At 45.1% G+C, this 23,094-nt stretch overlaps 1 protein-coding gene across 4 annotated transcripts in view; it reads right to left on the bottom strand.

The window, feature by feature from the left end:
• The window catches only part of LOC115116594 (enhancer of filamentation 1-like), an 80,242-nt gene that overhangs the window by 32,408 nt on the left and 24,740 nt on the right, over positions 1–23,094 (bottom strand). For 2 of the 4 annotated variants that reach the window (XM_065018024.1, XM_065018023.1), the window contains one exon: positions 2,854–3,252. In XM_065018024.1, the coding sequence (XP_064874096.1) occupies positions 2,854–3,246 (393 nt within the window). In that variant the 5' untranslated portion in view covers positions 3,247–3,252. Of the gene's footprint in view, positions 1–2,853; positions 3,253–10,496; positions 10,660–23,094 lie in introns of those variants that run through there. The other 2 variants (XM_065018026.1, XM_065018025.1) reach the window with 2 other exon arrangements.

Below are 23,094 nucleotides of genomic sequence, written 5' to 3' on the forward strand. Positions count from 1 at the left end.
GGAGATGGAGTAGAGTACCTATCCAGTTCAGTTTAAGAACAGGTTATAATTACATTCCCTCTCCTAAGGAGATGGAGTAGAGTACCTATCCAGTTCAGGTTAAGAACAGGTTATAATTACATTCCCTCTCCTAAGGAGATGGAGTAGAGTACCTATCCAGTTCAGGTTAAGAACAGGTTATAATTACATTCCCTCTCCTAAGGAGATGGAGTAGAGTACCTATCCAGTTCAGGTTAAGAACAGGTTATAATTACATTCCCTCTCCTAAGGAGATGGAGTAGAGTACCTATCCAGTTCAGGTTAAGAACAGGTTATAATTATATTCCCTCTCCTAAGGAGATGGAGTAGAGTACCTATCCAGTTCAGGTTAAGAACAGGTTATAATTATATTCCCTCTCCTAAGGAGATGGAGTAGAGTACCTATCCAGTTCAGGTTAAGAACAGGTTATAATTATATTCCCTCTCCTAAGGAGATGGAGTAGAGTACCTATCCAGTTCAGTTTAAGAACAGGTTATAATTACATTCCCTCTCCTAAGGAGATGGAGTAGAGTACCTATCCAGTTCAGTTTAAGAACAGGTTATAATTACATTCCCTCTCCTAAGGAGATGGAGTAGAGTACCTATCCAGTTCAGGTTAAGAACAGGTTATAATTATATTCCCTCTCCTAAGGAGATGGAGTAGAGTACCTATCCAGTTCAGTTTAAGAACAGGTTATAATTATATTCCCTCTCCTAAGGAGATGGAGTAGAGTACCTATCCAGTTCAGGTTAAGAACAGGTTATAATTATTTTCCGTCTCCTAAGGAGATGGAGTAGAGTACCTATCCAGTTCAGGTTAAGAACAGGTTATAATTATATTCCCTCTCCTAAGGAGATGGAGTAGAGTACCTATCCAGTTCAGGTTAAGAACAGGTTATAATTATTATTTTGGAATGAGATGTTTGACAAGCTGCTGTCCACATACTTTTGGTCATGTAGTGTTTAAAAAAAATAAAAATATTTCACCTTTATTTAACCAGGTAAGCAAGTTGAGAACAAGTTCTCATTTACAATTGCGACCTGGCCAAGATAAAGCAAAGCAGTTCGACACATACAACGACACAGAGTTACACATGGAGTAAAACAAACATACAGTCAATAATACAGTAAAAAAAACAAGTCTATATACAATGTGAGCAAATTAGGTGAGAAGGGAGGTAAAGGCAAAAAAGGCCATGGTGGCAAAGTAAATACAATATAGCAAGTAAAACACTGGAATGGTAGTTTTGCAATGGAAGAATGTGCAAAGTAGAAATAAAAATAATGGGGTGCAAAGGAGCAAAATAAATAAATAAATTAAATACAGTTGGGAAAGAGGTAGTGTATCTCTCTGTTAAGCGTGGGACATTTTTGAAACAAATTTCCAAAATTAAAATAAATTGGAGCTGATTTTCTGGTGTTTTTACAGTCCTATGTCCAACAGAAAATTGGGGGGTAAATCAAATCACCAGTTGGGGAACCCTGCTGTTGTGGAACCCTGCTGTTGGAGAACCCTGCTGTTGGGGAACCCTGCTGTTGGGGAACCCTGCTGTTGGGGAACCCTGCTGTTGGAGAACCCTGCTGTTGGGGAACCCTGCTGTTGGGGAACCCTGCTGAAGTGTATAACTAGCTTATTACAGTATAGAAATACACAGTTGTACTGTACTGCCTGGAACATGAATAGACATGTAGATGACTGGTGAATCCATTTTCACTGGGCTCTGTTGTTGTCTGTGAGCTGGTGTACAGTATTTGAGTACAGACAGACCTAAATACAGGCAGCCGCTGCTGGACTCCTACAAACACCAACAGCATAAAAACACAACTCTGCACTGTTGGCTTTTCCATGAGTTGTGCCCTGTTCAGTGCCCCTTTGTGGCTTCCCAGGCCCTACAAATAGCTCGCCAACATACAAATTCGCCAAATGGGAGTCTCTCTCTGTCTATGTGAATAAAAACACTGCTCTGTTCTGTGGTGAACTAACATCTCGGCACACCCTGTCCACATTTAATTTCACATTGCTGCCCTGCAATCCTTCCACCCTGTGACTGTGTCTGTGTAATGACTCTCATTAGACTGGTCTGGGACCAGTGACGTGACAGTGGCCTCACAGGGCAGGACAACAGAACAGGCCATGGTTTAAACTGGTCTGGGGCCAGTGGCGTGGCAGTGGCCTCACAGGGCAGGACAACAGAACAGGCCATGGTTTAAACTGGTCTGGGACCAGTGACGTGACAGTGGCCTCACAGGGCAGGACAACAGAACAGGCCATGGTTTAAACTGGTCTGGGGCCAGTGGCGTGGCAGTAACCTCACAGGGCAGGACAACAGAACAGGCCATGGTTTAAACTGGTCTGGGACCAGTGACGTGGCAGTGGCCTCACAGGGCAGGACAACAGAACAGGCCACGGTTTAAACTGGTCTGGGACCAGTGACGTGACAGTGGCCTCACAGGGCAGGACAACAGAACAGGCCATGGTTTAAACTGGTCTAGGACCAGTGATGTGGTAGTACCTTCACAGGGCAGGAAGGACAACAGAACAGGCCACGGTTTAAACTGGTCTGGGACCAGTGACGTGGTAGTACCCGCACAGGGCAGGACAACAGAACAGGCCACGGTTTAAAGCTCCATTTAATGCCCTTTGAACATCTCAGAGCCCTCTGTCTTCTGTTGCCAGGGGACCGGCTTTAGCTGAGCAGTTAGTCTTTTTCTCTCTTTCTCTCTGTCTGCCCCCCCCTCTCTCTATCCAGCCCTCTGTCTGTCTGCCACCCTTCTCTCTCTCTATCCAGCCCTCTGTCTGTCTGCAACCCCCCCTCACTCTCCAGTTCTCTTACCTTGCTGGGGGTGTTGTCTGCAGCCAGGGCATTCCTCTGAGGGGGGACCTGGTACACATCTTGTCCCAGGGGTACCTGGTAGATCCCTTGCTGCCCCGGGCTCTGGAGGGACGGGGGCACCTGGTACAGCCCCTGGGACGATGACACGGCCTTCTGCTGGTAGGCCGAGCCTATAGGTGATGATTGGGCGATAGGGGACTGGGCGTCGAAGATTGGACCAATCAGCAGCTTGAGGCGGTTGCCCGGGGCGATGCCCTGGCGTCCGTGTAGCGAGCAGAGCCACCACCCCTCCAGGCCACCCGTGTTCTGCTCAATGATTGTTAAGATGTCCCCTTTCCGGAAGGCCAGCTCCTCCGGGGACTCTGGGACGTTGTCGTATAACGCCTTGGCCATCAGGTTCTACAGAGAGAAGAGAGGTCAGTCTACTGTCCGGAACATATAGTTAAAGAAGAGAAGTCAGTCTACTGTCCGGAACATATAGTTAAAGAAGAGAAGTCAGTCTACTGTCAGGAACATATAGTTAAAGAAGAGAAGTCAGTCTACTGTCAGGAACATATAGTTAAAGAAGAGAGGTCAGTCTACTGTCAGGAACATATAGTTAAAGAAGAGAGGTCAGTCTACTGTCAGGAACATACAGTTAAAGAAGAGAAGTCAGTCTACTGTCAGGAACATATAGTTAAAGAAGAGAAGTCAGTCTACAGTCAGGAACATATAGTTAAAGAAGAGAGGTCAGTCTACTGTCAGGAACATATAGTTAAAGAAGAGAAGTCAGTCTACTGTCAGGAACATATAGTTAAAGAAGAGAAGTCAGTCTACTGTCAGGAACATATAGTTAAAGAAGAGAGGTCAGTCTACTGTCAGGAACATACAGTTAAAGAAGAGAAGTCAGTCTACAGTCAGGAACATATAGTTAAAGAAGAGAGGTCAGTCTACTGTCAGGAACATATAGTTAAAGAAGAGAACTCAGTCTACTGTCAGGAACATATAGTTAAAGAAGAGAAGACATTGTATTAGCCTAATGCTATCTAAAATATCATAGACTGTACTGAACATTGTATTAGCCTAATGCTATCTAAAATATCATAGACTGTACTGAACATTGTATTAGCCTAATGCTATCTAAAATATCATAGACTGTACTGAACATTGTATTAGCCTAATGCTATCTAAAATATCATAGACTGTACTGAACATTGTATTAGCCTAATGCTATCTAAAATATCTTAAACTGTACTGAACATTGTATTAGCCTAATGCTATCTAAAATATCATAGACTGTACTGAACATTGTATTAGCCTAATGCTATCTAAAATATCTTAAACTGTACTGAACATTGTATTAGCCTAATGCTATCTAAAATATCATAGACTGTACTGAACATTGTATTAGCCTAATGCTATCTAAAATATCTTAAACTGTACTGAACATTGTATTAGCCTAATGCTATCTAAAATATCATAGACTGTACTGAACATTGTATTAGCCTAATGCTATCTAAAATATCATAGACTGTACTGAACATTGTATTAGCCAATGCTATCTAAAATATCATAGACTGTACTGAACATTACATTAGCCTAATGTTATCTTACACATGTAACATGACGGTCTTCTAGTCCAGGGGTTCCCAACTTTTTTGAGTTGTGACCACCATAATCCCCTGGACCCATCTGGGCCCCAGCCCGACCCACAGTTTGGGAACCACTGTTCTAGTCTATGTGGCTCTTATCCACAGTTGGACCTAGGGTGAACTGTCGCATTTGTGCTTTACAGAACTTGCAATTACCATGCAAAATTCTATTAGCTCCGATGCCAGATGTCTTTTCGACTGATTTGAATTTGATAGGATTTTCTCTCAGTCTTTGCTGGGAGTGCTCCAGGGCATGGTGACCCAACCGGTTGGTTGTTGTGGTGGAGTGTGGTCATAGGAAGGGATAATGGTTCCTAACCACAGCACTAGAGATGGGAAACCCCTAAGGGTTGCTGCTATTGTGTCTATAGGGGACAGACACGTGGTAAACCGACATTCAGTGCAAAACAAATACGCATACATACCGTCTGCACTATAGGCTAGCATAGCAATAAAATGGCCATCAAAACATACAACCACAAAAAGGTTCCTTATCATCACATCCCAAGCAGAGATAAACCCCCCAGTGGGACTGGCAGGATTGAGCTCACTGTGTAACACAAGTCCACCAGACTTACTGGTCATTTTAAATCCGCTTTTCTTCATACACAGTACAGTCAGTGTGCTTTACTGCTTTTTACTTGCTACGAGAGCGGAGCACCTGAGCTGAGCTACACTAGCAGAGAACCTGAGCTGGGCTGGGCTAGCAGGGAACCTGAGATGGACTGGGCTAGCAGAGAACCTGGGCAGGGCTATCAGAGAACCTAGGCTGGGCTAGCAGAGAACCTGAGCTGGGCTGTGCTATCAATTAACCTGAGCTGGGCTAGCAGAGAACCTGAGCTGGGCTATGCTAGCAGAGAACCTGAGCTGGGCTAGCAGAGAACCTGAGCTGGGCTGTGCTATCAATTAACCTGAGCTGGGCTAGCAGAGAACCTGAGCTGGGCTATGCTAGCAGAGAACCTGTGCTGGGCTAGCAGATAACCTAACCTGCGCTTGTCTAGCAGAGAACCTGACCTGGGCTTGTCTAGCAGAGAACCTGACCTGGATTTGTCTAGCAGAGTACCTGGGCTAGGCTAGCAGAGAACCTGGGCTGGGCTAGCAGAGAACCTGAGCTGGGCTGTGCTATCATAGAAGCTGGGCTGAGCTGGGCTAGGCTATCAAAGAACTAGGGCTGGTCTGGCCTGGGCTACTCTATCAGAGAATCTGGGCTGAGCTGGGTTACTCTGTCAAGAGAACCTGGGCTGGGCTTGGTTGGCAGAGAACCTGGGCTGGGCTATCAGAGAACCTGGGCTGGGCTATCAGAAAATCTGGGCTGGGCTGGGCTACTCTGTCAGAGAACCTGTGCTGAGCTGAGCTGGGCAAGCAGAGAACCTGGGCTGGGCTGGGCTCTCAGAGAACCTGGGCTTGACTGGGCTATCAGAGAACCTGGGCTGGAATGGGCTGGGCTATCAGAGAACTAGGGCTGGGCTACTCGATCAGAGAATCTGGGCTGAGCTGGGTTACTCTGTCAGAGAACCTGGGCTGGGCTTGGTTGGCAGAGAACCTATCAGAGAACCTTGTCTGGGCTGGGCTACTCTATCAGAGAACCTGGGCTGACACAGTACAGGATCATTCATTGCCGTAACTCATTCATTGCCGTAACTGTAACAAACAGCTCGTTTTACAGTAACAAACAGCTTGTTCTACAGTACAAACAGCTCATTATACACTAACGAACAGATCATTCTACCGTAAAGCAGCCTGTTCTACAGTAACAAACAGCTTGTTCTACAGTACAAACAGCTCATTATACACTAATGAACAGATCATTCTACCGTAAAGCAGCCTGTTCTACAGTAACAAACAGCTTGTTCTACAGTACAAACAGCTCATTATACACTAACGAACAGATCATTCTACCGTAAAACAGCCTGTTCTACAGTAACAAACAGCTCGTTCTACCGTAACAAACAGCTCGTTCTACAGTAACAAGTTCTACAATAACAAACAGCTCATTCAACAGTAACAAACAGCTCGTTCTACAATAACAAACAGCTCGTTCTACAATAACAAACAGCTCGTTCTACAGTAACAAACAGCTCGTTCTACAGTAACAAACAGCTCGGTCTACAGTAACAAACAGCTCGTTCTACAGTAACAAACAGCTCGTTCTACAATAACAAACAGCTCGGTCTACAATAACAAACAGCTCGGTCTACAGTAACAAACAGCTCGTTCTACAATAACAAACAGCTCGGTCTACAGTAACAAACAGCTCGTTCTACAGTAACAAACAGCTCGTTCTACAGTAACAAACAGCTCGGTCTACAGTAACAAACATCTCATTCTACAATAACAAACAGCTCGTTCTACAGTAACAAACAGCTCGGTCTACAGTAACAAACAGCTCGTTCTACAGTAACAAACAGCTCGGTCTACAGTAACAAACAGCTCGTTCTACAATAACAAACAGCTCGGTCTACAGTAACAAACAGCTCGTTCTACAGTAACAACTACCGTAACAAACAGCTCGGTCTACAGTAACAAACAGCTCGTTCTACAATAACAAACAGCTCATTCTACAGTAAAAAAGTTCTACAATAACAAACAGCTCATTCTACTGTAACAACTACCGTAACAAACAGCTCGTTCTACAGTAACAAACAGCTCGTTCTACAGTAACAAACAGCTCGTTCTACAATAACAAACAGCTCGTTCTACAGTAACAAACAGCTCGTTCTACAATAACAAACAGCTCGTTCTACAATACCAAACAGCTCGTTCTACAATAACAAACAGCTCGTTCTACAGTAACAAACAGCTCGTTCTACAGTAACAAACAGCTTGTTCTACAGTAACAAACAGCTCGTTCTACAGTAACAAACAGCTCGTTCTACAATAACAAACAGCTCGTTCTACAATAACAAACAGCTCGTTCTACAATAACAAACAGCTCGTTCTACAGTAACAAACAGCTCGTTCTACAGTAACAAACAGCTCGTTCTACAGTAACAAACAGCTTGTTCTACAGTAACAAACAGCTCGTTCTACAGTAACAAACAGCTCGTTCTACAGTAACAAACAGCTCGTTCTACAGTAACAAACAGCTCGTTCTACAGTAACAAACAGCTCGTTCTACAATACCAAACAGCTCGTTCTACAATACCAAACAGCTTGTTCTACAGTAACAAACAGCTCGTTCTACAGTAACAAACAGCTCGTTCTACAGTAACAAACAGCTCGTTCTACAGTAACAAACAGCTCGTTCTACAGTAACAAACAGCTTGTTCTACAGTAACAAACAGCTCGTTCTACAATACCAAACAGCTCGTTCTACAATACCAAACAGCTCGTTCTACAATACCAAACAGCTTGTTCTACAGTAACAAACAGCTCGTTCTACAATACCAAACAGCTTGTTCTACAGAGTTATGAATAGAATACAAATACATAAACCAATTTTCAGGAAGTACTGTCCTTGCTGTTTCTACATATAGTCTCTCATTTCAGAATGTAGACTAAGACCTCTCTCTAACACACTGTCTTTCACTGTCACTCTCTTCCTCGCTCTCTCAAGCACACCATATCTGAGCCCTTCTCTGTCACTGTGTGGGAATCATGATTCAGGAAGCATTCCTCTCAGGCTGAATGTTCCCTGGCCTTCTCCCTTTTCACACCGGCTCTGATTCTCCCGACTTGCGTCCCAAATGGCACCCTATCACCTATATAGTGCACTACTTTTGACTAGGGTCCATAGGGCTCTGATTGAAAGTAGTGCAGTATGAAGGGAATAGGGTGCCATTTGTGACATACACGGGGTTCCCATGTGAACCTTAACTAGGTCGGTGGTAATCGTTATCTCTCACTGGGCGTCTCACTGGGCGTCTGGCCTCACTAGCCATTGTCTCAGTGCTCTGTCACAGTCCCCAACACTCATTGCACAATTACAGACCACAATTACCCCCCGCCACCCGGCTGCTTGCCTGACCTCAAATGTCACGGCATGCTGCTGGCCAATGGGAGCGGATCGCTGGGCTCTGTTCTTGTTCATTACTCAGATGATGAACGTGCTAGTTACAGTCTCTTAGGAGAAACAGAAATGCTGATTATTATGAGTATGAACTGCCTCTGTTTTCCCCTGATACAGTACAAATATAGATATCTATATCCATCTAACCTCCTTTAGGGGTGTAAGTTTGGTTAATTGCTGAGACAACAGTTCTGAAAGCAACGCCTCTGCTCTAGTAGGATTCCATGTAATATTTACAGTATGAGAAGGGCAGGAGAGGTCGCTACCACAAAAACAGACATGAGAAAGACAGGAGAGGTCACTACCACAACAACAGATATGAGAAAGACAGGAGAGGTCACTACCACAACAACAGATATGAGAAAGACAGGAGAGGTCACTAGCACAACAACAGACATGAGAAAGACAGGAGAGGTCACTACCACAACAACAACAGATATGAGAAGGACAGGAGAGGTCACTACCACAAAAACAGATATGAGAAGGACAGGAGAGATCACTACCACAACAACAACAGACATGAGACGGACAGGAGAGGTCACTACCACAAAAACAACAGATATGAGAAGGACAGGAGAGGTCACTACCACAACAACAGATATGAGAAGGACAGGAGAGGTCACTACCACAACAACAACAGATATGAGAAGGACTGGAGAGGTCACTACCACAACAGATATGAGAAGGACAGGAGAGGTCACTACCACAACAACAACAGATATGAGAAGGACTGGAGAGGTCATTACCACAACAGACATGAGAAGGACAGGAGAGGTCACTACCACAAAAACAACAGATATGACAAGGACAGGAGAGATCACTACCACAACAACAGACATGAGAAGTACAGGAGAGGTCACTACCACAACAACAGACATGAGAAAGACAGGAGAGGTCACTACCACAACAACAACAGATATGACAAGGACAGGAGAGGTCACTACCACAACAACAGACATGAGAAGGACAGGAGAGTTCACTACCACAACAACAACAGACATGAGAAGGACAGGAGAGGTCACTACCACAACAACAACAGATATGAGAAGGACATGAGAGGTCACTACCACAACAACAGACATGAGAAGGACAGGAGAGGTCACTACCACAACAACAGACATGAGAAGGACAGGAGAGTTCACTACCACAAAAACAACAGATATGAGAAGGACAGGAGAGGTTACTACCACAACAACAACAGATATGAGAAGGACTGGAGAGGTCACTACCACAACAGACATGAGAAGGACAGGAGAGGTCACTACCACAACAACAACAGACATGAGAAGGACAGGAGAGGTCACTACCACAACAACAACAGATATGAGAAGGACATGAGAGGTCACTACCACAACAACAGACATGAGAAGGACAGGAGAGGTCACTACCACAACAACAGACATGAGAAGGACAGGAGAGTTCACTACCACAAAAACAACAGATATGAGAAGGACAGGAGAGGTTACTACCACAACAACAACAGATATGAGAAGGACAGGAGAGGTCACTACCACAACAGATATGAGAAGGACAGGAGAGGTCACTACCACAACAACAACAGATATGAGAAGGACAGGAGAGGTCACTACCACAACAGATATGAGAAGGACAGGAGAGTTCACTACCACAACAACAGACATGAGAAGGACAGGAGAGGTCACTACCACAACAGATATGAGAAGAACTGGAGAGGTCACTACCACAACAGATATGAGAAGAACTGGAGAGGTTACTACCACAACAACAGACATGAGAAGGACTCATCTTACCACACAAACAAAAACAACCCCACACACACACACACACAGTGAAAAAGCTTTGCTCAGTTAATCTTTCAGAGTGTAAAGATAAAAACTCCACTAATCCTAACACCTCTAAACCACCAATAGTCTGCTAGTTCTCACATCTGACTGTCAGCGGTTAGCTTCCCCTAGTATCAACAGCTTTACCTCGCACACTAAAAACACAAAACACTCTTGCACACACACATTGCAAACACACACCTCTTATTTTTGCAGGTTTGAAGCACCAAGGCACGTACCCAGAGATGGCAACAAACTTAACACCTCTTCTTCTTTTTGACTATTTCAGCTGAACAATTTATCTTTCGTAACTGCATCTGGTCTAAACACTTCCCCTGGATGCAGTCTCTCCCCCTCACACACACACACACACACACACACACACACACACACACACACACACACACACACACAACAGCCAATATACAGTAGTGAGGTAGCTCCACCCCCCCACACACACACACACACAACAGCTAATATACAGTAGTGAGGTAGCTCCACACCCCCCCCCACACACACACAACAGCTAATATACAGTAGTGAGGTAGCTCCACCCCCCCACACACACACAAACACACACAACAGCCAATATACAGTAGTGAGGTAGCTCCACACCCCCCCCCACACACACACACAACAGCTAATATACAGTAGTGAGGTAGCTCCACACCCCCCCACACACACACACACACAACAGCTAATATACAGTAGTGAGGTAGCTCCACACCCCCCCCCACACACACACACACAACAGCCATTATACAGTAGTGAGGTAGCTCCACCCCCCCCCCACACACACACACACAACAGCTAATATACAGTAGTGAGGTAGCTCCACACCCCCCCACACACACACACACACACAACAGCCAATATACAGTAGTGAGGTAGCTCCACACCCCCCCCCCCCCACACACACACACACACACACACACACACACACACACACACACACACACATATATATACACTCACACACACACACACACACACACACACACACACACACACACACACACACACACACACACATATATACACACACACACACACACACACACACACACACACACACATATTCATACTAATACCAGCTCTTCCTGCTATGCAAAGTTTGGGTTTCAAGGGGCTAAAGTTAACCGTTTATAGTAATGATTCAGATTTGTTCATGCAAAGCACTTCAGCAGAATCAATGACTCAGAAGAGTATTAAACCAGAATAGGATTCCAGTTACCGTGAGCTGAATATAGTCTTGATATATTGTGACTGCAAAAACATGATGTTTACCGGCCATGCAAATGACCTAACAGAAATGTTGAGACTGAGAAATCATTTTGACCTAAAGTGAGGAGGAAATTAAAATATTCTCCTATTTGTTGGTCTGCGTTTGGTCTGTGCTACTACACATCTGTAATTGGAGCACGTGTGACAACCAGTGAGAGCATGCGTACATATATCCCTGGTAAAAATATTGGCTAGTCATAAGGAGGTGACTCAGCAGGCTGTTGATCCTCCAGTAAACATCTGTCCTCCATCTGTCAGTGGGTTGTGAGGCTGGGAGGCCCGTGCTCTTTACTCTACTGATCACAACCAATGGGCTTCCTTGGATCCTGGAACATGGAAGTTGTCTTTTAACGAGCAGTAAGTACCAGGTGAGAGGGGGAAAGAGGGGCATTCCACCACCTCTCACGACAGGAACCATGACAAACCAGGGAAGGGTCTTCATGGTCCTTCTGTTACCCAACGTCCCTGACCAGGGAAGGGCCTTTCTGGTCCTTCTGTTCCCCAACGTCCCTGACCATGGAAGGGTCTTCATGGTCCTTCTGTTACCCAACGTCCCTGACCATGGAAGGGTCTTTCTGGTCCTTCTGTTACCCAACGTCCATGACCAGGGAAGGGTCTTCATGGTCCTTCTGTTACCCAACGTCCCTGACCAGGGAAGGGTCTTTCTGGTCCTTCTGTTACCCAACGTCCCTGACCAGGGAAGGGTCTTTATGGTCCTTCTGTTACCTAACGTCCCTGACCAGGGAAGGGTCTGTATGGTCCTTCTGTTACCCAACGTCCCTGACCAGGGAAGGGCCTTTATGGTCCTTCTGTTACCCAACGTCCCTGACCAGGGAAGGGTCTTCGTGGTCCTTCTGTTACCCAACGTCCCTGACCAGGGAAGGGTCTTTCTTGTCCTTCTGTTACCCAACATCCCTGACCAGGGAAGGGTCTTCATGGTCCTTCTGTTACCCAACGTCCCTGACCAGGGAAGGGCCTTTCTGGTCCTTCTGTTACCCAACGTCCCTGACCATGGAAGGGTCTTCATGGTCCTTCTGTTACCCAACGTCCCTGACCATGGAAGGGTCTTTCTGGTCCTTCTGTTACCCAACGTCCATGACCAGGGAAGGGTCTTCATGGTCCTTCTGTTACCCAACGTCCCTGACCAGGGAAGGGTCTTTCTGGTCCTTCTGTTACCCAACGTCCCTGACCAGGGAAGGGTCTTTATGGTCCTTCTGTTACCTAACGTCCCTGACCAGGGAAGGGTCTGTATGGTCCTTCTGTTACCCAACGTCCCTGACCAGGGAAGGGCCTTTATGGTCCTTCTGTTACCCAACGTCCCTGACCAGGGAAGGGTCTTCGTGGTCCTTCTGTTACCCAACGTCCCTGACCAGGGAAGGGTCTTTCTTGTCCTTCTGTTACCCAACATCCCTGACCAGGGAAGGGTCTTCATGGTCCTTCTGTTACCCAACGTCCCTGACCAGGGAAGGGTCTTTATGGTCCTTCTGTTACCTAACGTCCCTGACCAGGGAAGGGTCTGTATGGTCCTTCTGTTACCCAACGTCCCTGACCAGGGAAGGGCCTTTATGGTCCTTCTGTTACCCAACGTCCCTGACCAGGGAAGGGTCTTCGTGGTCCTTCTGTTACCCAACGTCCCTGACCAGGGAAGGGTCTTTCTTGTCCTTCTGTTACCCAACATCCCTGACCAGGGAAGGGTCTTCATGGTCCTTCTGTTACCCAACGTCCCTGACCAGGGAAGGGCCTTTATGGTCCTTCTGTTACCCAACATCCCTGACCAGGGAAGGGTCTTCATGGTCCTTCTGTTACCCAACGTCCCTGACCAGGGAAGGGCCTTTATGGTCCTTCTGTTACCCAACATCCCTGACCAGGGAAGGGTCTTCATGGTCCTTCTGTTACCCAACGTCCCTGACCAGGGAAGGGCCTTTATGGTCCTTCTGTTACCCAACGTCCCTGACCAGGGAAGGGTCTTTCTTGTCCTTCTGTTACCCAACATCCCTGACCAGGGAAGGGTCTTCATGGTCCTTCTGTTACCCAATGTCCCTGACCAGGGAAGGGTCTTTATGGTCCTTCTGGTACCCAACGTCCCTGACGGGTCTTTCTGGATCCTTGATTTGGTCTATAGGTTATGCATCAAAGTAGCCTATTTTGCATTGATAAGCAATTACAATCTCAGCGACTGTTTAAAACATTTATAATAACTAGTGATTCCAGGCAACTGGTAAAAACAGCAGTGAGATGTGTACTTTTTCTATTGAATTCTGGTTTGGGAGTGAATTCATTCAAGCAGCATATTTTTTTATTTGATTTTACCTTTATTTAACTAGGCAAGTCAGTTAAAAACAAATTCTTATTTTCAATGACGGCCTAGGAACAGTGGGTTAACTTCCTGTTCAGGGGCAGAACGACAGATTTGTACCTTGTCAGCTCGGGGATTTGAACTTGCAACCTTTCAGTTACTAGTCCAACGCTCTAACCACTAGGCTACCCTGCCACCCCATATTAACTTGGATAACATTGTAGGTTACACAAAAGCAAGTAAAGAGAGCATATTATTTAATTCTATATCTAATTATTTCACATGGAGATGTGGGAAGCTAAAAAAGGCTAGCTAGCGTGCTATGTTTTAATCGAGGCTAAAGCCAGCTAGCCAGGCTGCCAGCTAGCTACTACGTAACTACTGACGTCCCTAAACAGAGAGGAGGTTTTCTAGTCCTTCTCTTACCTAACATCACTAATGGCATGATTATACAGGGAGACAGTGGTAATGATCCACCCAGGATTCCCTTCCAGGTATCTACAACAAAACATTCTTCAGTATGTTGACTCACTGTGTCTGTCGCTTGGTAGATGGCTTCATCACAAACTGATAACATGGAGTACAATCTAGCACCAGTACTTAGACAATAGTTTTAAGATAAGAATTGAACACATAAACAGTTTGTGTGTCTCCAGACACGTAGGCTAATGATTGAAGAGAAAGAAAACTCTGATTCACACATGACCTAGTTGGAGATGTGTCTCACGTCTCTCTGTCCACGGCTGGAATACGTCTGGCTAGTGATATATAGTCTTGGTCTCATATGCTGTTGTCATTGGAAGTGTGGAATAGTGCAGCGTTGAACTGTCCAGACCCACACCTGGAGGCTGGAACATACACAGATACATGTATATCCAGCTGTTCACCCCCGTTCATTCCCTTAACTTAGACCTACCACCCCTCCACCCACTCTGGGGAGTTTTATGATTCAGACACTTCTATATCAACAGGGGTATCAACAGGGGTATCAACAGGGTCTCGCCGAAGCACAAATAACAGTTCACTCATTTGTTTGGGGGAACACGTATGCTTAGTTGCTGACCAACCTGAAAATAAAAAGCCTTTACGTAATGTTACCACTGAATGGGGCCCCACCTTCCCTCCCAGCTCCAAGTCAGTCAGTATTCAGGAAGGGCTCACTGGGTGGCTTTGGCTCTGCCTCCAGAGTACACATCAGCCTAATGAAGGTGCTTTGGGTAAATGAGCTCACAAATACGACAGTCCAAATTCCCCCTCTGCTTCAGCCAACATGTCCCTAGGCAACGGGAGAGAGTAGTAGCCCTAGCTGCAATTAAGGAGACAAGGATTTAAACCGCTCCCAAGCCCCCCCCCTGCAGATGTGGTACCCCGGCAATGGGCTGGTGTGAAAATTAGGGCCAGCCCATCTTTAACACCTGCCCCAGGGGTGATGGTGGTGCATACTGCATAAGAAAGGGTGAACCAGCACATCTCATTTGGCCTCATTTCACCATACTGTAGGTAAATATAGAAAATAATTATAGTAATGATGGTGGAAATGAGAACCTGACGACTTTGAACGGCCTGTTCCTCTGAGTGTTCTGTTCCTCTGTTCTGTTCCTCTGAGTGTTCTGTTCCTCTGTTCTGTTCCTCTGTTCTGTTCCTTTGAGTGTTCTGTTCCTCTGTTCTGTTCTGTTCTGTTCCTCTGAGTGTTCTGTTCCTCTGTTCTGTTCCTCTGAGTGTTCTGTTCCTCTGTTCTGTTCCTCTGAGTGTTCTGTTCCTCTGTTCTGTTCTATTCCACTGTTCTCTTCTGTTCCTCTGAGTGTTCTGTTCCTCTGAGTGTTCTGTTCCTCTGTTCTGTTCCTCTGAGTGTTCTGTTCCTCTGTTCCGTTCTGTTCCTCTGTTCCGTTCCTCTGAGTGTTCTGTTCCTCTGAGTGTTCTGTTCTGTTCCTCTGAGTGTTCTGTTCTGTTCCTCTGAGTGTTCTCTTCTTCTCTTCTCTTCCTCTGTTCTGTTCATCTGAGTGTTCTGTTCCTCTATTCTGCTCTGTTCTGTTCCTCTGTTCTGTTCCTCTGAGTGTTCTGTTCCTCTGTTCTGTTCCTCTGAGTGTTCTGTTCCTCTGTTCTGTTCCTCTGAGTGTTCTGTTCCTCTGTTCTGTTCCTCTGAGTGTTCTGTTCCTCTGTTCTGTTCTGTTCCTCTGTTCTGTTCCTCTGAGTGTTCTGTTCCTCTGTTCTGTTCCTCTGAGTGTCCTGTTCCTCTGTTCTGTTCTATTCCACTGTTCTGTTCTGTTCCCTGAGTGTTCTGTTCCTCTGAGTGTTCTGTTCCTCTGTTCTGTTCTGTTCCTCTGAGTGTTCTGTTCTGTTCCTCTGAGTGTTCTGTTCTGTTCCTCTGAGTGTTCTCTTCTTCTCTTCTGTTCCTCTGTTCTGTTCATCTGAGTGTTCTGTTCCTCTATTCTGCTCTGTTCTGTTCCTCTGTTCTGTTCCTCTGAGTGTTCTGTTCCTCTGTTCTGTTCCTCTGAGTGTTCTGTTCCTCTGTTCTGTTCTGTTCCTCTGTTCTGTTCCTCTGAGTGTTCTGTTCCTCTGTTCTGTTCCTCTGAGTGTTCTGTTCCTCTGTTCTGTTCTATTCCACTGTTCTGTTCTGTTCCCCTGAGTGTTCTGTTCCTCTGGGTGTTCTGTTCCCCTGAGTGTTCTGTTCTGTTCCTCTAAGTGTTCTGTTCTGTTCCTCTGGGTGCTCGGTTCCTCTGAGTGTTCTGTTCTGTCCTCTGAATGTTATGTTCTGTTCCTCTGATTGTTCTGTTCCTCTGAGTGTTCTGTTCTGTTCCTCTGGGTGTTCTGTTCCTCTGAGTGTTCTGTTCTCTTCCTCTGGGAGTTCTGTTCTGCTCCTCTGGGTGTTCTGTTCCTCTGAGTGTTCTGTTCCTCTGGGTGTTCTGTTCCTATGGGTGTTCTGTTCCTCTGGGTGTTCTGTTCCCCTGGGTGTTCTGTTCCTCTGGGTGTTCTGTTCTGTTCCTCTGAGTTGTCTGTTCCTCTGAGTGTTCCATTCTGTTATGTTCCTCTGAGTATAGCCTCATGCTGAGGCTATTCTGTTATGTTCCTCTGTTCCGTTCCTCTGAGTGTTCTGTTCTGTTCCTCTGAGTGTTCTGTTCTGTTCCTCTGAGTGTTCTCTTCTTCTCTTCTCTTCCTCTGTTCTGGTCATCTGAGTGTTCTGTTCCTCTATTCTGCTCTGTTCTGTTCCTCTGTTCTGTTCCTCTGAGTGTTCTGTTCCTCTGTTCTGTTCCTCTGAGTGTTCTGTTCCTCTGTTCTGTTCCTCTGAGTGTTCTGTTCCTCTGTTCTGTTCCTCTGAGTGTTATGTTCCTCTGTTCTGTTCTGTTCCTCTGTTCTGTTCCTCTGAGTGTTCTGTTCCTCTGTTCTGTTCCTCTGAGTGTCCTGTTCCTCTGTTCTGTTCTATTCCACTGTTCTGTTCTGTTCCCTGAGTGTTCTGTTCCTCTGAGTGTTCTGTTCCTCTGTTCTGTTCTGTTCCTCTGAGTGTTCTGTTCTGTTCCTCTGAGTGTTCTGTTCTGTTCCTCTGAGTGTTCTCTTCTTCTCTTCTGTTCCTCTGTTCTGTTCATCTGAGTGTTCTGTTCCTCTATTCTGCTCTGTTCTGTTCCTCTGTTCTGTTCCTCTAAGTGTTCTGTTCTGTTCCTCTGGGTGCTCGGTTCCTCTGAGTGTTCTGTTCTGTCCTCTGAATGTTATGTTCTGTTCCTCTGATTGTTCTGTTCCTCTGAGTGTTCTGTTCTGTTCCTCTGGGTGTTCTGTTCCTCTGAGTGTTCTGTTCTCTTCCTCTGGGAGTTCTGTTCTGCTCCTCTGGGTGTTCTGTTCCTCTGAGTGTTCTGTTCCTCTGGGTGTTCTGTTCCTATGGGTGTTCTGTTCCTCTGGGTGTTCTGTTCCCCTGGGTGTTCTGTTCCTCTGGGTGTTCTGTTCTGTTCCTCTGAGTTGTCTGTTCCTCTGAGTGTTCCATTCTGTTATGTTCCTCTGAGTATAGCCTCATGCTGAGGCTATTCTGTTATGTTCCTCTATTCCGTTCCTCTGAGTGTTCTGTTCCTCTGAGTGTTCTGTTCTGTTCCTCTGAGTGTTCTGTTCTGTTCCTCTGAGTGTTCTCTTCTTCTCTTCTCTTCCTCTGTTCTGGTCATCTGAGTGTTCTGTTCCTCTATTCTGCTCTGTTCTGTTCCTCTGTTCTGTTCCTCTGAGTGTTCTGTTCCTCTGTTCTGTTCCTCTGAGTGTTCTGTTCCTCTGTTCTGTTCCTCTGAGTGTTATGTTCCTCTGTTCTGTTCTGTTCCTCTGTTCTGTTCCTCTGAGTGTTCTGTTCCTCTGTTCTGTTCCTCTGAGTGTCCTGTTCCTCTGTTCTGTTCTATTCCACTGTTCTGTTCTGTTCCCTGAGTGTTCTGTTCCTCTGAGTGTTCTGTTCCTCTGTTCTGTTCTGTTCCTCTGAGTGTTCTGTTCTGTTCCTCTGAGTGTTCTGTTCTGTTCCTCTGAGTGTTCTCTTCTTCTCTTCTGTTCCTCTGTTCTGTTCATCTGAGTGTTCTGTTCCTCTATTCTGCTCTGTTCTGTTCCTCTGTTCTGTTCCTCTGAGTGTTCTGTTCCTCTGTTCTGTTCCTCTGAGTGTTCTGTTCCTCTGAGTGTTCTGTTCCTCTGTTCTGTTCCTCTGAGTGTTCTGTTCCTCTGTTCTGTTCTGTTCCTCTGTTCTGTTCCTCTGAGTGTTCTGTTCCTCTGTTCTGTTCCTCTGAGTGTTCTGTTCCTCTGTTCTGTTCTATTCCACTGTTCTGTTCTGTTCCCCTGAGTGTTCTGTTCCTCTGGGTGTTCTGTTCCCCTGAGTGTTCTGTTCTGTTCCTCTAAGTGTTCTGTTCTGTTCCTCTGGGTGCTCGGTTCCTCTGAGTGTTCTGTTCTGTCCTCTGAATGTTATGTTCTGTTCCTCTGATTGTTCTGTTCCTCTGAGTGTTCTGTTCTGTTCCTCTGGGTGTTCTGTTCCTCTGAGTGTTCTGTTCTCTTCCTCTGGGAGTTCTGTTCTGCTCCTCTGGGTGTTCTGTTCCTCTGAGTGTTCTGTTCCTCTGGGTGTTCTGTTCCTATGGGTGTTCTGTTCCTCTGGGTGTTCTGTTCCCCTGGGTGTTCTGTTCCTCTGGGTGTTCTGTTCTGTTCCTCTGAGTTGTCTGTTCCTCTGAGTGTTCCATTCTGTTATGTTCCTCTGAGTATAGCCTCATGCTGAGGCTATTCTGTTATGTTCCTCTGAGTATAGCCTCATGCTGAGGCTATTTTGTTCTGTTCCTCTGAGTATAGACTCATGCTGAGGTTGTTCTGTTCTCTTCCTCTGAGTGTAGCCACATGCTGAGGCTGTTTTATTATGTTCTTCTGAGTGCTGCTAGCCTGCTAAAGCTAAGGCAGTTCTGTTCTGTTGCCCTGTGTGCTGCTAGCCTGCTAAAGCTAAGGCAGTTCTGTGTTGTTACCCTGTGTGCTGCTAGCCTGCTAAGGCAGTTCTGTTCTGTTACCCTGTGTGCTGCTAGCCTGCTAAAGCTAAGGCAGTTCTGTTCTGTTACCCTGTGTGCTGCTAGCCTGCTAAAGCTAAGGCAGTTCTGTTCTGTTACCCTGTGTGCTGCTAGCCTGCTAAAGCTGAGGCTGTTCTGTTCTTCTGAGTGTTGCTAGCCTGCTGAGGCTGTTCTGTTCCTCTGAGTGTTGCTGAGCATCACAGCCAAATGGCACCCTATTCCCTATATAGTGCACTACTTTTGTAGTATATATGGGTGCCAAATGGGACGCAAAACAAATTAATTGGCCTTGTGAAGGGTTCTGGGTAGAACAGGCTTGTGGGGCTGAAGGAAGATCAGAGCTCAGGGTACATTTCTTAATGTGGATCTAGCCTAGAGATTGCTGCCGATCCTCTGATTACTGAGGCCTTTTAAATGCTGGCCAATGTGAATGTAATAACATAATTACAGACCGGGTGAAACCCCATGTCCTGAGTTTCTCCAATTCTCCCAATGCCAGTAAGGCCTAAACCACGTCACAACGTCGACTTTTCCATGTCTAAAGTAGCCTAGTACCAGTCTGTAAGGAGGCATTAGCAACAATCTATCATAGCATGCCACATTTTCAATCCCCTTGCAGTTTATGATGCCATGTGTATACAGACTACAGTACAGTAGTAAATCAATGCTGCAGTTCAGCTACAGACTACAGTACAGTAGTAAATCAACACTACAGTCCAGCTACAGACTACAGTAGTAAATCAATGCTGCAGTTCAGCTACAGACTACAGTACAGTAGTAAATCAACACTACAGTCCAGCTACAGACTACAGTAGTAAATCAACACTACAGTCCAGCTACAGACTACAGTAGTAAATCAACACTACAGTTCAGCTACAGACTACAGTACAGTAGTAAATCAACACTACAGTTCAGCTACAGACTACAGTAGTAAATCAACACTACAGTTCAGCTACAGACTACAGTAGTAAATCAACACTACAGTTCAGCTACAGACTACAGTACAGTAGTAAATCAACACTACAGTCCAGCTACAGACTACAGTAGTAAATCAATGCTGCAGTTCAGCTACAGACTACAGTACAATAGTAAATCAACACTACAGTTCAGCTACAGACTACAGTAGTAAATCAATGCTGCAGTTCAGCTACAGACTACAATAGTAAATCAACACTACAGTTCAGCTACAGACTACAGTACAGTAGTAAATCAACACTACAGTCCAGCTACAGACTACAGTAGTAAATCAACACTACAGTCCAGCTACAGACTACAGTAGTAAATCAACACTACAGTTCAGCTACAGACTACAGTACAATAGTAAATCAACACTACAGTCCAGCTACAGACTACAGTAGTAAATCAACACTACAGTTCAGCTACAGACTACAGTAGTAAATCAACACTACAGTTCAGCTACAGACTACAGTACAATAGTAAATCAACACTACAGTTCAGCTACAGACTACAGTACAGTAGTAAATCAACACTACAGTCCAGCTACAGACTACAGTAGTAAATCAACACTACAGTTCAGCTACAGACTACAGTACAGTAGTAAATCAACACTACAGTCCAGCTACAGACTACAGTAGTAAATCAACACTACAGTCCAGCTACAGACTACAGTAGTAAATCAACACTACAGTTCAGCTACAGACTACAGTAGTAAATCAACACTACAGTTCAGCTACAGACTACAGTACAGCCAGTATTTAGACAGTTCAGCTACAGACTACAATAGTAAATCAACACTACAGTTCAGCTACAGACTACAGTACAGTAGTAAATCAACACTACAGTCCAGCTACAGACTACAGTAGTAAATCAACACTACAGTCCAGCTACAGACTACAGTAGTAAATCAATGCTGCAGTTCAGCTACAGACTACAGTACAGTAGTAAATCAACACTACAGTCCAGCTACAGACTACAGTAGTAAATCAACACTACAGTTCAGCTACAGACTACAGTAGTAAATCAACACTACAGTCCAGCTACAGACTACAGTAGTAAATCAACACTACAGTCCAGCTACAGACTACAGTACAGTAGTAAATCAACACTACAGTCCAGCTACAGACTACAGTAGTAAATCAACACTACAGTCCAGCTACAGACTGCAGTACAGTAGTAAATCAACACTACAGTCCAGCTACAGACTGCAGTACAGTAGTAAATCAACACTACAGTCCAGCTACAGACTACAGTACAGCCAGTATTTAGACAGTCCAGCTACAGACTACAGTACAGCCAGTATGTAGACAGTCCAGCTACAGACTACAGTACAGCCAGTATTTAGACATCCATGCTAACATCACTGACAAACTCAAGTCAATAGTCATTTTGATCACATTCTAGTATCCTGCTGGGAAAGCAGAAGTGAAACGGATTAACCAATAGCCAAACTGTGGTAAAGATGGCTCTCTAAATACATTTTGTGTACAAGTCGTTATCAATAAAAGACCACAGTAAGATCCAGATCGTTCTATTTTCCTTCTGGAGGGGAATGGAGAACCGCAGCGTCGCTAAAACCATTGACAACTGCGTACTGTTTTTCAAGGGATTTGTAAAAAATGAATAAAAACACTTGGGTCAGATATCATCACCTCTTGAAGAGCAGAGTCAGAACTACAAATGTCAGACTATTCCATACAAAACAACAACGTACATTTAGCTCTGTCATCAGAGTTATAGGCCTACAGCAAGCAGGCTAGGCCTAACTGCATACTTTTCATGATTATCAATTGATCATGTAATTTCAAATGCGTGAGGGTAGCCTAATAACAGATCATGTCAATATAGCTGGATAACAAGCTTTCAGGGAATAAACCAGATGGCTATGTATCCAGATATTGTTTGATTTGCTTTCCATCTATAGTAGTGACACTAGTTCGACTGACAACGTTACCAGGACGATGTCAAGCTCTTTCCAAAAGCCTAATCTCTGATGAAGGAAGTGAAATAACACGTTTTTGTTGTTGTTGCTTAGCGACATGCCAAATGGATCTGGCTACCCTCACAAATACATGATCAATTGATGTTTACTGGTTGCTGTACAACTCTGTTGACAGAGCTAAATGTGGAATAATAGGAACGGTGTAGTTCTCACGATGCTCTTCAAGAGATGATATTAAAACCAAATTAGTTTGAACATTTATTTAAACAATCCCTTGAAAACGGCACATAGTTGTCAATGGTTTTAGCAGAGCTGGGGGTCTCCTTGCTCCCCAGCAGCCAAATTGAACGCTTTTGTGAGGGTTTTATTGTGAACGACCTATATAGGGGAAATGGTATATAAATATAAGAGTAGCTCGTTGTCACCCACCTTCCTCCTCTCATCTATGATTCACTATATTCCGCTACACACAGGGACACATTGATAGTATCACCGAAATCTTCCAGTAAACAGTGACACCATGGCAACTGTAACTTCAACAGGATATGATATGCAATGTAGTGTCTAACTGCAATGCATGTTGGTACAAACCACACACGCGCGCTAAGCTTCACCTTGACATTTCCACAAGATGTAGGCTAGCACCAAACTGATGTCCTCAGTCGATACAGCCCCAGTACCTTCCACCCCGTGTGTTGGGTTTCAGAACAGACGTAGGTGTCATCGATTTCAGTCTTACATGTGATCGTTTCACATATCAAAGGTCAAATCTAATATTGTTGATAGAATCCTTGCCATTTGAGACTCTCTTGTGGATGTACCCATGTCTAC

The sequence above is a fragment of the Oncorhynchus nerka genome, linkage group LG4, assembly GCF_034236695.1.
Source record: "Oncorhynchus nerka isolate Pitt River linkage group LG4, Oner_Uvic_2.0, whole genome shotgun sequence".
Lineage (NCBI taxonomy): Eukaryota > Metazoa > Chordata > Actinopteri > Salmoniformes > Salmonidae > Oncorhynchus > Oncorhynchus nerka.